At 41.3% G+C, this 15,739-nt stretch overlaps 2 protein-coding genes and 1 non-coding gene across 3 annotated transcripts in view; 1 reads left to right on the forward strand and 2 right to left on the reverse strand.

Annotated features, from left to right (window-relative positions):
* LOC106528477 (nucleosome-remodeling factor subunit BPTF) overlaps positions 1–3,624 on the reverse strand; it is a gene marked incomplete in the record, with an annotated part of 47,818 nt that extends 44,194 nt beyond the window's left edge. The window contains 2 exon segments of the mRNA XM_014023652.1: positions 1,015–1,837; positions 2,826–3,624. Coding sequence (XP_013879106.1) covers positions 1,015–1,837; positions 2,826–3,387 — 1,385 coding nt within the window.
* A 703-nt stretch (positions 3,625–4,327) lies between these two features.
* trnas-aga (transfer RNA serine (anticodon AGA)) lies at positions 4,328–4,409 on the forward strand. Its single transcript has one exon. It is a non-coding gene; the product is annotated as a tRNA-Ser (tRNA).
* A 2,369-nt stretch (positions 4,410–6,778) lies between these two features.
* Positions 6,779–15,295, reverse strand: nol11 (nucleolar protein 11; the record flags this gene model as incomplete). The annotated part of the gene is given in 17 exon segments (XM_014023653.1): positions 6,779–7,298; positions 7,437–7,544; positions 7,874–7,966; positions 8,057–8,135; positions 9,922–10,161; positions 10,336–10,461; positions 10,594–10,778; positions 10,862–10,927; positions 11,175–11,266; positions 11,499–11,622; positions 13,344–13,420; positions 13,709–13,915; positions 14,041–14,182; positions 14,310–14,367; positions 14,524–14,672; positions 14,849–14,905; positions 15,182–15,295. Coding segments are annotated over 17 exon segments (2,031 nt in total), but the record flags the coding sequence as incomplete, so codon positions are not given.
* Positions 15,296–15,739: the final 444 nt, after the last annotated feature.

Consider the following 15,739-nt stretch of genomic DNA (forward strand, 5'->3'; position numbering starts at 1 on the left):
ACCACTGTCGTGCATCAGGTTGTAAGGTCTCCTCATATCCATACAACATTCCTAATTATCCAAATGAATATGTGTGATACACACAAAATATTTTACATTACTAGCTAAGACTGTTCATCTGAACAGCAACGTTTTCCCCCACAAAAACATGGAGGTTGAAACCAGGTGACAGATGACATCTTGCCGACTTCGAGAATATCCTCTGTGGCTGCTCCGTAACAAAGTATAAAAAGGAAAAGATGCTGATTGTTTGTTTTAATCAAGATTAAGTCTGAAAACCAAATAGCATTATTAGATGAACAAGAATATATATGGTGTATCAAACCACTTCAATTCTAATCTGTGAAGAAGCAGCTGCACTGCAATAAAAGCCTGAATGTAAACATGTGGGTGTCAATTCTGGAGACTTAAACTCCAGTGACATGGCACTCGTGCAACCACGCTTCCTCTAATCTTAACATACAGCACAACGCTGCAAAACCTAAAAACTGCTTGTTATTGTGCATGTTATTGTGTATTTAGATTAAAAAATTGTAAACTGAGAGACCAAAGTGATGGAACAAAGCAAACAAAAATAAGCAGCAAACGATTAATGATTTTCTAAATTTTTGCTGAAATAATTCTCAAAATATTTTCTATATTATTAGCAACTCTGTGTGAAAAATACTTACTTTCAAGCTGCACAATATACCAAAATGTAACCTCATCACTACAATGTGAGGATGCACAATATTTACTGCAAAACAACTGCTTTGACTAATAAATTGTAGACTATTTACAAGAACCCTGAATCCACGATCTCAATAACACTAATATAAATGTGCAATCAGAAGAATTGCCCTATTTAAACAAAAGCAAAGATGCAAAAGTATACAGAATTTTGCATCACTATTCAGTAAGAAAATGACTTTTATGCATGTTTGCCTAGAATTGCGTGGCCCTGTTAGCATAAATATCTGTAGACGTCGGTGATATTAATGAATATCACACAACAAACCCAAGCTGCAAACTTACATAACAACTCTGCGATTCAGGAACCAGTATTTACGGTGGTGTCGGTCATATCCAACCGGCAGCTGACGAAGACACGGTTTGGTCTTTTGCACTTCGGGGACGCAGTCCGCCACGCCGGGTACCTTGTGTGCCACGCACACCTCGCACTGCCACTCGTCCTCCGGCACTTCCTGCAGCGGAGGTTTCACGCACTCCAAGTGGTAAACGGCCGAGCACGTCTCGCAGCACAGGAGGTCGCCCAGACGATGGCACACCCGGCAGTGGTCGTCGTACGCAACGACCCCTTCGGACATGAGCTCCTCCCGGGCCAGATTTGTCGCCAAGAACTGGTCCACCAAAAACTGCAGCACTTTTATTTTGTTCTTTAAGGGTTCGTACGGGTAGTCCTCACTCTCCAGGAAAGGCAGAACGTGCCGGTACTCCGAGTCGCTCTCGCAGTATGCACGCACCGCCTCCGGCCAGGTCATACCGTCCACAAAATACAGAGTGGAATTAACGGAGTCCTTCACGTCCGCGGGACCAAACGTGGTGTTGGAAGTGTCCTCCTCTCGGAGAATAGCTTTGAGCAAGGAGATGTGGGTCTCTGCCAGCAGCGTGCACTGTTCTTGGCTGGCCAGGGCCGCGCAGAAGTCCTCGAAACGGAACGGGGAGAGACGCAAGACCGTGCCAAAGTTGCGCAGAACTTCGTAGACGGCAGACACGTTGAGGAGCTGAGAGGTAGGAACCAGGAGGTCCTCCGACGACTTGGGAAGCTCCAAAGGAGGAATGTCCTTCCCCTCGAGAATGGGAGATGGCGGTTGAAGAGCCCGACTCCGTTTCCGGCCTGTAATGAGTAAAAAGAGAAAACTTTGTCTCTGTTTTGGCATATGAAATATAGGCAAAGGTACAATACCTGAGTATTCCATTAGGACGACACTGTCCTCATTAAATTACACAATTCTGGATACAATCATGACCAATTGATAAGTTTTGTTTTCATTGTGAAACTGTAACAATCTTAATTATAAGCTAACAACAAGAGCTAATAACCTCGAAAATGGAGGATATTAATAAAATAAATTTCCATCTTTTGTATCACTTCAAGCAGCTGCCACACTAAGTACTAAAATCTAGCCTTTAAATAAATTTGAAAAAGTTATCTAAATAATTGCACTTTATTATGCATTTCCATACCTGCAAGCTACACAATTTACCTGATAAACAGCGATGTTTGCAACAAGTCACAAAAAGGTTTTGCATAAAAAACTCCTGCCTTTTTAGCAAAATTACGAAACAAAAACACGTTTTTATAAAACTGGGTTGAAAATGACTTAACGTGAATTGAAAAAAGTCCAACATTTTATTTGAAAATGAAGTGAAATCACATAAAAAAACCACTCAATTTCTAATTAGAAGAAATGCTGTATTTCAAAACAAACACTAACACTGCACGTGTGAGCAAAAGTAGAAAAGTTGAATAAAAATCAAGCAGCAAAAAGTGAATACATCCGGTATCTACGTGCTTATGTAAACAGACATCGCTCGAGTAAAAAAATATAAATAAAAAAAAGAAGCTACTTTCAAAATAATAACAGAAAAGTGCTGATCCGACAAAAGTCCAAAACATAAGAGCCGGTTGAAGCGTGGACCCGATCTGCAAGATATCTAGCGGCCAGGAGCAGACGGTAAACAAAGGCCTGTTTCTGAGTGCAAGCTCCATTTTGAACAATGCGCCTTGGTTTTTCTACTGAGCAGAAAATAATAATAAAAAATGCACTTTAAGTAATGCAGACGTGCGTTGCCAAACTGCGTGCACTTGTTGGCGAACGTACCTGGAGTGCTCTCCAGCGTGCTGTGGCTTCTAAAACTGCTCTCAGTACAGTAGCTGGCATCCTCATCATCCGGTAGGTCCTCCAGAAAGTCGGAGTCGTTTCCCAGGGCCTCCTCATCTTCCAGACCCGACGATGGGTCGTCGTTCAGTTCGTCTTCGTCGGAGCGGTAACTTAAATTTTCGTCCTCCTCGTCGCTGTTGTCGTCGTAGACTATCTTGGTTTGAGGCCGCCTCACGCCGCCCTTACCGCCGCGGCCACCTCTCGACCCCCTGCCTCTGCCTCTGCTCCCTCTGCCCCGTGATGTCGCCGCGGTGGAGGCTCCAACTTTCTTACGGCCGCGAGACGAATTAAAGTTCTCTCGCCCGGAGATGTCCGCGTCCACCTCCAGGGAGCCGACGCTGCAGGTCGCGCCACCTCCTCCCCGGCCCCGGCCCCTTCCTCTGCCTCTCCCCCGTCCACGCATCCCTCTCGTCCTGCTTCCTCGAGAGCCCCGGACTGGCCCGGGTGAACCTTCCCGCATCGCGTCTGCTTGTTTGGGCGGCCTTCCTCTTCTCCCTCTCATTGTGGGAGAGAGGCTCCTGTGTTCCGCCTCAATCTCGGTGCCCGAACGAGCCACGCACTAGGGAGAAAAACGGGGAGGGAATCGTCTGGCGACGGTTCCCGATCGGTCCCGACCCAAACCCCGGTCTCAGTTTGAAGGTGGAAAGCTCAAACTGAATGGCCGGTATCCCGCTCTGGGTCGCCTGCAGACGCCATTTTTTTTCTCGACTCTCTCCCCGTTGAAAACACAGCAGGCCTCAAAAGCTGCGTAAAGTTAGGAGCAATTACAAGTAAACCGGAAGTGAAGCGGTTTTTCCTTCAAAATAAAGGTGGTTAAACCTTAATTTTGACAAAACGCACACGCCATAGCTACTACACAGTACATTATAATCAAGCAACGTTTTAAGTATGTTAACTTTAATTGTAAGAAAACAATCCACGGACAAACTTTGAACAATTTGAATTTAGTCTTTTTGTGTCGCTTCCGGAACAGTGACCATCATCTCTAACTTGATCCCAGCAGGCCCGAGTTAATGTGAGGTCACGTGACTCTTTTCTACTACAGACGCAATAGCGGTTAGTTTATACATTTAGTTATCCCTGCAAACGCTAAGTGTGTAAATGCATGTGTTTTGCTGATTTTGGTGCGTGGACTTAATGACAGGCGAAGCAGTCAGGTACTGTGTAGTGTGTTCGTGCATTTTCCACCGTGTCACCAATGTCGTCACTAGCAAATCGACATTAAACCCTGGATTTCAAGAAGTTGGGAAAGTTTATGCAGCTGCCATGGCCAGTATTCATTCATACACTGATGGGACACACATCATGATGCTGAGGCGTTCATGAGCGGAAAGAGTTACACTACAACTCTTGCTTTTAAAGTCTGTTGAACATTGTACCCATTATGAACTAGTCGATGCATTAATTTAAGTAAATTCTGAGAGCTGATGATGTCATTCCGAGTTGTCGTGGCCGAGTGGTTAAGGCGATGGACTAGAAATCCATTGGGGTCTCCCCGCGCAGGTTCGAATCCTGCCGACAACGAAATTTAGTTTTCCTTCCTCACAAAGGGGAGAATTAGGAAGGAAAGAGAGAAAACAGTGTGGGCTGGTGGGGACAACTCCAAAATAAACATATCTCAAAAAGAAATAAAACATGTACTAAGTTTGTATCACGCCAGTGTATTTATTAAACAAATGAAAATAATAAAACAGCCTTGCATTGTCATGTAGTGCTTAATTTTTTTACATAAATTTTGCTCTTCTGTAACTGAGAAGCAAATTTCTTCATGACTCTGGTTAAAGTCAGGTATGTTTTAACAAGATTCTTCTCTATGCAGTGTTTCCCAAAGTTGGGGTCGGGACCCAAAGTGGGGTCCCGAAACATCAAGGTGGGGTCCTGACAAGATTTTCTGAATTAATTATATTTTTGCCTTAGTTGTTACAAAGGAGTGAGGTTAGTATATTTAAAATGGATAAATGTAGTATAAAAATATTGTTACTGTGCCCATGTTTTGGTGACCTGATACAAATGTTCATCATCCAAAAATAGTTGGGGGCACAGGTCTCTGCTGCTGTTATTTTGTGGGTCAAAAGCTGAAAAGTTTAGGAACCACTGCACTTTGGTTCCCAAAGTTGGGCTTGGGACCCAATTATGGGTCATGAAGCACCTTGGATAATCTCCAGAAATCAATTTAAAGGCTAATAAAATAATTGCTGATGTACTATTTTCCTATAATTATTACAAAAACACAAAATAAGTATAAATAAGTATTTATATTTGTGTACAAGCTGTTTATATTGTGAAAAAGCCTGTGTTTTTAGTGTTATTAACAAGGTTTGTGTACTCAGACCAGTAATATCTGGGGTCACAAGGTTTTGCCATGGATATTTTGTGGGTCAGAAGATAAAAAGTTTGGGAACCACTGCTCTATAGAGCATAGTCAGTGAGATGTGATGTTGTGTACCTGAGGAAAGTCTGGGATTCTCTTCAGTGTTGAGAAGCTCCTCTCAGATTCAGCTGTGGTCAGAGGAGATGTGATGAGAACCTTCAGCAGAGCCACAGTCTCTGAAGGTGTCCTGCAGATTGTTCTCCATGAAGAGCTGGTACAGAGCCACAGCACCACTTCAGCTCCTGAAATCATCCAGGTTGTACGTGAGACGTCTTGGTCCTGTTCAGCACTGGATAAGCCTCTGTGGTGGGCTTCAGCTGCTTCGAAGAACTGGCAGTGGTCCTGCAGGAATCTGTCTGTCTACAGCAGTGTAGCACTGATCAGGTTTTGTGAACGACTTAAAATGGAGTCACAAACCTTTAAAAATAAATGCACAAATTTAATTCAATTTGGAGACAACTACAAAATCAGCTTTCTATCATATATTTAATATAGAAAAATAATTGATGTTATGAATACATGTGTTAAAGGGATCCCTGATTAGTTGTAAAAGACTTTATTTGATAAACATATATTTTACCTGTAAAATAAAGACTTTAAAAATACTGTAGGACGTTCAGTTTTTATCATATATACTACAATATACTACACGGATGGGGGCATTTTATTTACACGCAAAGCATTCTGGGTAAACGATGACGTGGATAGTGCGAGGCTGCTAGCGAGCTATATCCACCCTGAAGGTTAATCTTGGACAATATCTGATGATCGACTCTTTTAAATGAAACCAGAGAGCGTTGACAGAGAGGAGAAGGCACTCATGGGGCTCTCTGCCAATCGACCCATGACAGAAACGTAACCAGTTTGTGGAAATTTACTGGTGAATAAATGTCAATAGGTGGAAAATAGTTTATATAATTCATATTACACGTAGGCATACATTAGTGAGTAAAACCAACATTTATAGCTGGATTTATAGAAGTATATTTTACATTTTTCTTCTTGTTGTCAGGGGGAGCAGCACCCCAGCGCCCCCTATGGGCCAGCCGCCACTGGAAATATAGTGAATTTATTATTGTCATTTTTCTCCACATAAGAACGGCCTTATTACATTCCAGTCATGTTGCTTTTTGTTGCTGAATGTTCACAGTATTCTGCCTCCAGCAACAACACTGAACACATGCTCACAACATTCATATGCCTTCTTTCACTCTTTAATACTAAAACTTCTTTTGGAAGCTGTTTTATGCTATATTCACAGGACAGAGCCATGTCCTATTCTTGAGCTTGTATCTGTACTTTAAAAATCAACTTTAGAACAAAGTATTATTTTTACTATAATCCATAACGCTGTATTATATTCTGGTAGTTATTTTACATTCACATGGCCATTCTGCGATTATTTTGCAAAGAAAAAAAGTATGTACACCATTTGCAATGAACAAAGCACATTTCAGTGAACTGAAAACCAGTTTATAATCTGGTATTCTGCACCAATGTTTCATAAAAATAACACCACACATGAAGTGTTTATGTTTTATAGTTCTAGTCAACATATCAGACTTTCATATGGAAAATGGAATAAAGTCAAAACTTACAAAGATTTACAAATATTCAGGCGTTATGACACTTCAAAGAAACAAAAATACGAACCTAGAAGTTTCAAATTTCTATTATTATAAAAGAAATGTTTATTAAAATGTTCTACGCCTGTATTTCATTCACCCATAATGACAGTGAATTAAACATGCAAAAGATATTTGACGGACAAACAAATTTACACAAAGAATTTATAAACATCTGCCACGACTGTAATGTCTAATTTAGGTCAATGTACTTTTCCCATGTAGAGCAAAGCTTCGTCACAAGAAGCATTTCCTTTATCTGAAATGTTGAGAAGTGGATTAAAATAATTCTGCACACTTATTTTAAAATAACTCAATGACTTCAATGGAGTACTGTCCCACGTCTTCCTTCAGCTTCGTCTTTTTAAGCTCTTGGAGGCTGCCCTCGATCTTTCCAAGCTCATAAAAGAGCTTCACCTGGACACAAAGGGAGGACTCTTAATATTCAAGATTCATCACGTTACCATAGAATTTTACTTAAAAAATAATAATAACAACTCTTAGTCTGGCCCTAATACTCAGCCATAAGTTAGAGTGATTTTGTTTTTTTCTTACCTGAGACTTAACAAAATGTTGAAGCTTCAGCAGCAAGCCTTTGGCCTCTGGAGTCATCACTAAAACTGTAAAATGGGCGTCCAACAGCAGGCAAACCCAATCCATGACCTGCACTCAGACAGAGGTGAAAACTAAATCTTTATCAAGCAGGAAAATCTGATTTGTTGCATTTTCTGATTTGAGTTCACTCATAGTGTTGTTGACAATTCAAAGATCAAGTAACTAGTGGTGTACTGATTTGATACTGGTATCGAGCTCAACACTCATACAAAATGTCCAAATAGTCGTTCTAAAAGAAATGTTTTTTAAGTCACTGTGTAATGTGTAAGTTCTAACTCAGTGTCAGTAATCATTATCGAGACACCCCTAAATGTAGGGAATGAAGTTATAAGTCTGCTTAAATGTGACCGTCCAGTTTATGAATTTATGAAACAAACCTGATCCAGACTTGGTGATCTGAAGCTGTGCTTTTGTGGGAAAGCATTTTGGGAATATTGTAGGTAGAGAAACTGCAGGTACTGGAGGAAAAGCTAATCAGGTAAAAAAGAAAAAGTAGCAGTTAAAAAAGCCAAATTAAGCACCTGGTTGAATTCAGAGACAGAAACGTGACAGTCACTCACAATGACATGTTGAGAGGAAAGACCCTTCAGGTGTGGGAGGAGGAAATTGTCACTGTACGCAGTCTGCAGGACCTCGTTTCTGTGAAGCCTGAGTTAAGATCTTCTGTCTTAAAGTTGTATTTTTAAAGCAAGCCGTCACACAGTAGTGACCACACATTAGTGACCACACAATTAGGGATGTCCCAATCAGATTCTCAGTATCGGTATCGGTGGCAGATATGGCCATTTTTCAAAAATCGGGTAGAATCAGATTTAGTTGTGATAGGGCCGATCCAGTTTTCAGCATCATCATGCTTTACAACTGCCGTTAACAAGTCAAGATGCACACAAGTATGCAACCATGTCCATAGTGTGGGAACACTTTTCAATGGAAAACGATGCTGAAACTGCATTTTGTAAAATCTGCAAACTGGATGTTTCTCGTGGTGGGAACAGCAGGGCTCGCTTTAATACTACCAACCTTGTCGCTTGGAAAGAAATAAAGCTATCAGATCGGAAAGACTACCGTATTTTTTGGACCATAAGCCATGACTTTTTTCCTGAACTTTGAACCATGTGGCTTATAGTCCGGTGCGGCTTATACATGGATTTTTTTCTTCAGCCACCAGGGGGCTCTTATGCTGCATTTGCTTCAACCACTCGCTTCACAAAAAGAAATGAAAAAAAAAAGAAGAAAAAAGCAATCGCTTCCAGAGCCGACTGTTGTACCAGGAAGCAGCGATTTAAAGATAGTCAATGGCCAAAAACTCATAAAAGGGGATAAAACAGACATTTTTCACGGTGGAAACTGACTGATAAAAACTTTGGAGCTTAATCCAGGACCAGTTTGTGGATAAACGTCGAGTGAAGAGCCGCGGACATTTTTTTCCGCATTGCACTCCCCGGGGAAGGAATCCCATGCAGTGACGTATGCTGGAGTGGGAGGGGTTTCCCAGCAGTTGGGCTCTGGGTTTCTTGGGGGAACTATGAAAGGTCAGTGCGAAAACGAACGCCGAACAACCACGTGACGGCGCATCGACCGGTCGACAGCCGGGCGACCATACTGCCAGCTTAGCCGGAGGTGTAGCGCCATTTTGTTTTAGCTAGTAGCAGACACGACGGATCTTCGACAGACACGATATTGGACAGTATGCGGGCCCACATCACGAATTCAGTGAAAGCAGCCATCAAGAAAACAAACTCAATTCCTGCTGTAATTCCTGGAGGTACAACAAAGTTTTTGCAACCCCTGGACATCAGTGAATCGTGTATTTAAAGCAGCACTCAGGGCTGAATGGGAGGCTTGGATGACTGACGGGGATAAATCATTCACAAAAACTGGCCGAATGTGAAGAGCGTCATTTCCTGATGTCCGCCAGTGGATCCTAACAGTGTGGAGCAGAGTGAATGAGTCCACCATCACCAATGGGTGCTGAAAGGCTGGACTGCTACGTGAAGAGGACACCACAGCTTCAGAGCCAGCATTACCCCGGGAGGACTAAAGATACCGCTGTGTGACGCAGCTTTTCTCAGCTTGTTTAACTCCGACACTGAAGAGGAGGACTTCGATGGTTTCAGTGCGCCGGAGGAAGATGAATGAGATGTTTTGTTGGACCAGAAACTGTTAAAGAAAACTACCAAAATAAGGTCAGTTAAATGAACCGTATTCCTCCGAACTTTAATTCCTAAAGGTTTGCTTTGTATGTTTTGATGTTGAATTCACTTTTTTGACGACAATTTTGGGTGTACTGTTTTTTTTTTATGTTGGGGGTGCGGCTTATAGTCCGAAAAATACGGTAAACATTAAAAAGTTCAGAATGTATCGGGAGCTAAAAAATCTGGATTGGGACATCCCTACACACAAGGGACATCAACAATAAGGATACATTAAAGCGGCTTTGTGGACCCCTATTGGACAAATCTGTTCTGGTGGATTTCTGGCCCTCTCCTCGGTTCTTCCTTTAGTCTGTTGGACACTGCTGGCGTCCGACGGCTCGTTCGCACAGGTAGTTGGACTAAAACCATTCTGCAAGCCTGCCTGGCCTTGCTGTGTTGAGATTATAGTTTCCATGAAAGAGACACTTTCAGGCTCCAGATTCAACTTCTCAGCATCGACATCTGGCAAACTGGGGAAAAAAAGAGATTTATTTCACTGCTCCCTGCTTTGATTCTGGCTACTGATAAAACCGGGTTTCTTTTAATGTAATACAAACAAAAACTTTAATTTAAAACAGTGCAGCTATTTCTTTGAAGTAGCTAAAAAGACAATATGGCAAAGGAATCAGATTTAAGTATCTTACCCAATAAAAGTCTTGAGGCAGGCGCAGGTGACAGCCTCTGGGATATCAGGGAAGAACTGCAAGCAGAGCTGACACAGAAAATAATCCTTCTTCTCCAGGGCCAGAGGCAAAAGATCAGGACAGACGCTGTCGAATGCGAAGGCAGATGGTTAGGTTCACCGGAAACATCACAGAGTTTCTTTACAAGGGTAAAATCTGAAGCAACATTTTCCACATGGTTTTAATGATAAATGCTGACTCCGCCTCCTGAGTGCTGACCTGTGGCAGAGGCACCGAGTGCGCACAAGTTGTGCTAAAGAGTCGGGGCAGTAAAACGTCGGCTCAGCCAGGCTCCGAGACACAAGAGTTACTGCGATCTGTCCTAATGAGGGCTGCAGGTCCTGCAGGTCCTGTCTGGACAGGAGCTCTTCTACCTCTCTTTGGACCTCCTCTGCTGGTGCCGTCTGAATGAGACAACAAAATGATTTAAATTCAGTTTATTTTTCAGATATGACTGGTGGTAGAATGCAAATGCAAATATTTTTACCTTGATCAGCTCTAGTACTTGGTCAGTTGTTAAACTGGGAGTTGATTGGGTTCTTCTTTGCGTTCTCTATATTATCAAAAAGAAAAGTATCTTTTATGTTTTACTCAAAAGCAGCTTTAAATAACTTCAGTGGCTATTTTTTTTTTTCAACGTGTAGTAATCCACCTTTGGTCATTTTATATAATCTCTGCATCCTGTAAGTTTCACAGCACCAACTTATAACTGGAAACCACAATTTTCAACAAAGAAGTGTAGAGTTGCAGAATTGACAGGATTATAAATTGAATTAACTACTTAAGAGAATAAAACATACGGTCTTCCTGGTCTCCATTGTTTTAGGGTGTTGCAGTTTGTCTCCATGCAGAATGTTATTCCAAGATGGCACCAAAACTGGTAGCTTGGAATCTGGTAGTAAGAAATGAAAAGCAAGACATGAACACTAATAATAAATAAATAAACAAATAAATAAATAAATAAATAAATAAATAAATAAATAAAATGGTAAAGAATATTACTGACAAGCATAAAGAAGAAGATAAGGGCCACAGAACAAAAAAGTTCTGATTTTAATCTCAGTATTCTGTCTTTTTTTCCTGAGAATTCTGACTTTAATCAGACTTTTTTTCCCTCCACTTACCTTCAGTCTTGGCCTGCTTTAACTTCCCCAGGGCAGAAGCGAGGGAAGATTTGGGGCATTCAAACGGGATAACAGATAGAGTGTTTCCATGTGGAGCAAATAACTTGTTTGAAAAACTCCACAGCTACAAAAGAGAAAAGGGAGAACAAAACGATTACCACATAATAAAAATGTATAAGCAATGAATTCAGGACTGTTGTAGACTACATCTACCGTATTTTTCGGACTATAAGCCACGACTTTTCTCCTGAACTTTGAACCATGCGGCTTATAGTCCGGTGCAGCTTATTCATGGATTTTTTTCTTCAGCCACCAGGGGACTCTTATGCTGCATTTGCTTCAACCACTCACTTCAAAAAAAGAAAGGAAAAAAAGAAAAAAGCGATCGCTTCCAGAGCCGACTGTTTACCAGGAAGCAGCGATTTACAGATAGTCAATGGCCAAAAACTCATAAAAGGGGATAAAACAGACATTTTTCACAGTGGAATCTGACTGATAAAAACTTTGGAGCTTAATCCAGGACCAGTTTGTGGATAAACGTCGAGTGAAGAGCCGCAGACTTTTTTTTTTCCTCATTGCACTCCCCGGGGAAGGAATCCCATGCAGTGACGTATGCTGGAGCTGGAGGGCTTTCCCACCACAGCTTCAGAGCCAGCATTACCCCGGGAGGACAGCGACACAGAAAGCAACACTGAACAGATACCGCTGTGTGACGCAGCTTTTCTCAGCTTGTTTAACTCTGACACTGAAGAGGACTTCGATGGTTTCAGTGTGCCGGAGGAAGATGAATGAGATGTTTTGTTGGACCAGAAACTGTTAAAGAAAACTACCAAAATAAGGTCCGTTAAATGAACCGTATTCCTCCGAACTTTAATTCCTAAAGGTTTGCTTTTTATGTTTTGATGTTGAATTCACTTTTTTGACGGCAAATTTGGGTGTACTCTTTTGGTTTTTTTATATTGGGGGTGCGGCTTATAGTCCGGTGCGGCTTATTTGTTAATGTTGGCGTATTTTTTTTTAAATGGCGGGTGCGGCTTATAGTCCGAAAAATACGGTAGTTTTTACTTCCTCAGTTTTAGGGGGGGTTTGTAAACTGCTATATAGTTGCGAGGAGGGGTAGTGAGCCCCCTCACAGTGGAGAACAGACGCGATGCTCTACCAAAGTCATACAGTCTTCCATCAGCACTCAGCAGCTGGGAGGACAGGGAACCTTGGCCTGTTCAGAACTAAATGAAGTCATTAACACGGCAAAAAAAAAAAAAGAAAAAGAAAAAATAATCAGCAGCAAATTAAAATAGAAACATTAAAGTGCCTGTGATGTGAGTTTTTTAAAAATAAATATAAAAGGCATTATTGGAAAGATAATATTTATATAATGCAAAAATAATTTCTTGCTGCTGAGATGAACAGTTGTGGAAATATTTGCATGTGAAGCAACAGGAAGTGATGTCAAAGGGGAATGCCTGAATGGAACAAAGCATTGATAAAATAACTAACGACACACACTGTAGAGAAGAATCTGAGGTTTCTTTAGATTATTTTGAGTCTCTATTAGAGAGATGAAGACGAGTCAGAGTTCAAATAATATTGTTTCAATAAGCAAAGACCACAGAGTTCTTTCTTAAAAAGTTCCCCTTTGATGTCACTTCCTGTTGCACTTCGGCTGAGCCAAGTTCAAAAGAAAATATGACATTTATGTGATAAAATGGGTAAAATCACATGTTTTATGCAAGGTTTCTTATAGAAAAATGTGTTTTCTTTGACTTTTTGTATTCGATGGGTAGGCATGTCACAGGCACTTTAAAATACGAGTCAAACAAAAAGAAAACATCTCTGGAGTCCTACTTGTCCGTAGATTTTCCCAGCCATTTCTTTTGCAGCTTGAAGTGTTTGAAAATTTGTATTCCAGATGCAGAGAAAATCTGAAAACAGACAATCATAAACTGCTGTCAGCGCATAAAAGTCATTTTAATCCTCAGATTAAGAGTCTTATTGTAACCATGTTTTCTGGTAATGAACCATCCATCCATCCATCCATTTTCTGTACACGCTTCTTCCTTTTCAGGGTCGCGTGGGGTAATGAACCAGAATGAGCTAATTTTAATAATATATAATTAGCATTTACCTTTTCTACCCCCAACCCTTTTTTTTGTACTTTAAATATTCAAGATATTTTCAAACACACATAACTCAAACTCTGTCCACTTTACCTTTCCCTGGTCCTGCAGAGGGGTGTGGAGCTCCCACCACGGCTACATGGGCATCATCTAGGATGATGGCCGACGCCACTTCCAGCAGCTCCTCGCCCACAGGAAGAGCCAGCAGCAGGCTGCGTGGCAGCCGAGGAGCCTCGGCCCCTTCTTCGGCCGCTGGACCCCGAACGGAGATCGAACTCCGGTAGACATGACCGTTGGGGTCTGTGCGCCACAAAACATGAAAGGAAAACAAAAAATAATAATCCAAAAATGTGTATCTGCTTCTCGGATTCTGCTGTCAGACACCTACACTGAAACTCTTTATGGATTAGGATTTGACGGCTTACAGAGATAAAGCAGGCAGACGTGTTTATTCTTGTAGGAGGCAGAGAAGCGGAGCGGGGAGAGGCCCGGCTCCTCCCTCTCCAGCCGGTACCTCTGTAAAGAGTTGGGGTTCAGTCTGTGCAGGTAGAGGAAATGTTCTCCTTTCTGTGGGCAGACACACTCAGTCAAACTTAATATCTAGAGAAAAGAAAAGTTAGAGACCTAAAGCACTTTAAGACAAGCTTGTTCAATCTGTTTCATTTATTAGCTTTTAGGTTCCTGCTATTATTACCAGTTCAGACGTAAAAAGCAGCAGCTGCTGTGTTTCGGTCACTATGCTGGTGCTCCACCTACAGACAAAAACAACAACGCATAAGACGACCAGAAAGCCTGAACTGCAGCTCTGAACGTATCTGGAAGTGACCCAGAGGAACAGTCGGCGCAGTCTCTTCCATGTCGTTCAGCGGTGGGCAAAGACAAACTGCTCATTGTGTCACGATACACACCTGATAGCCTCGTCCGGAGCCAGGACATCCTCTACGGGCTGCTGGGGAGCAGAGAGCAGTGAGTCCAGCAGCCTCAAAGCCCCTCTCTGAAACAAAACCACAGGGTCCCCTCCATGTGCCGAATGTACCACCCAGACATCTGCTGACACCTGGCGTAAAAAGGAGGTAGAAGGTAAAGCACCCGGGTTGGTTGCATTATGCTAATTTTAAAAGAATTATCAGTGTGAGTTCTCAATAATTACAAAACAACAACTGTGGATGAAAAAGAGTATTTGAGCTGTGCAATGTCCCAATAAAACAGACTATTCGGCACATTCAAACTTACTGTTGCTTTGAAGGCTTTGTCCAGTACGACATCATCTTCTTTCCAAATTCTTATCACCTGAAATGCAGCAAGAAAGTCTTTGTTTTGTGTAACAAATCCAAAAATCTCGTTGGTGCAGACAACTTCATTACACAGATGGCTTAAGCAAAGAAAAAAGTACGTAAAATATATATGTAATTAAAAAGGTTATTAAAGAAACAAATGCACTGCCTATGCTTAAAGCTAACGCATTATCTGACATCTATTCCTGTAAGAGTGGCTACACACAAACAGCTGCACCAACTTGATGCATTAAATTGCCACTTTGCTGTTGCTGAAAATAAATGAAGTTACCTTGTTGTCAGAGACTGCAATATATTCCTTAGTTTTTGTGTTGTAGACGGCTGAACAGGTCAGTGTTTGTCCTTGTTTCACCATCCAGCTGCCCAGAGGCTTCTGGTCTGACACCTGAAAGCAACTACATTTATCATAGGAGCAGAGCTGTAAAGTAACTAAGTACAAATACTTTGTTACTGTACTTAAGTAGAATTTTTGGGCATCTGTACTTTTACTTGAGTAATTATTTTTCAGCCTATTTTTACTTCTACTTCTTACATGTTCACACAATTATCTATTTTCTACTCCTTACATTTTTTTAAAAAAGGCAAGAAGTAGAAAGTCGTTACTTTTATTTCATTTTTGCTTGTTTTTATTCCAGGTTGTTATTGTAAAAAATAAATACTATTCATATAAACTGTGCCTCCTATAGAGTGAATTTAATTGTGGTTGAACGAGAAGTATAAATATATAAAATTTTGATACCGTGTTAGTTTGTACACAAACAAATCATGTCACACTCCAGCAGGACATAATCATTAAAATAAAAGGACTGTACTTAAGAAGTATTTGTAT

The sequence above is a fragment of the Austrofundulus limnaeus genome, unplaced genomic scaffold (genome assembly GCF_001266775.1).
Source record: "Austrofundulus limnaeus strain Quisiro unplaced genomic scaffold, Austrofundulus_limnaeus-1.0 Scaffold384, whole genome shotgun sequence".
NCBI classification, from domain to species: domain Eukaryota; kingdom Metazoa; phylum Chordata; class Actinopteri; order Cyprinodontiformes; family Rivulidae; genus Austrofundulus; species Austrofundulus limnaeus.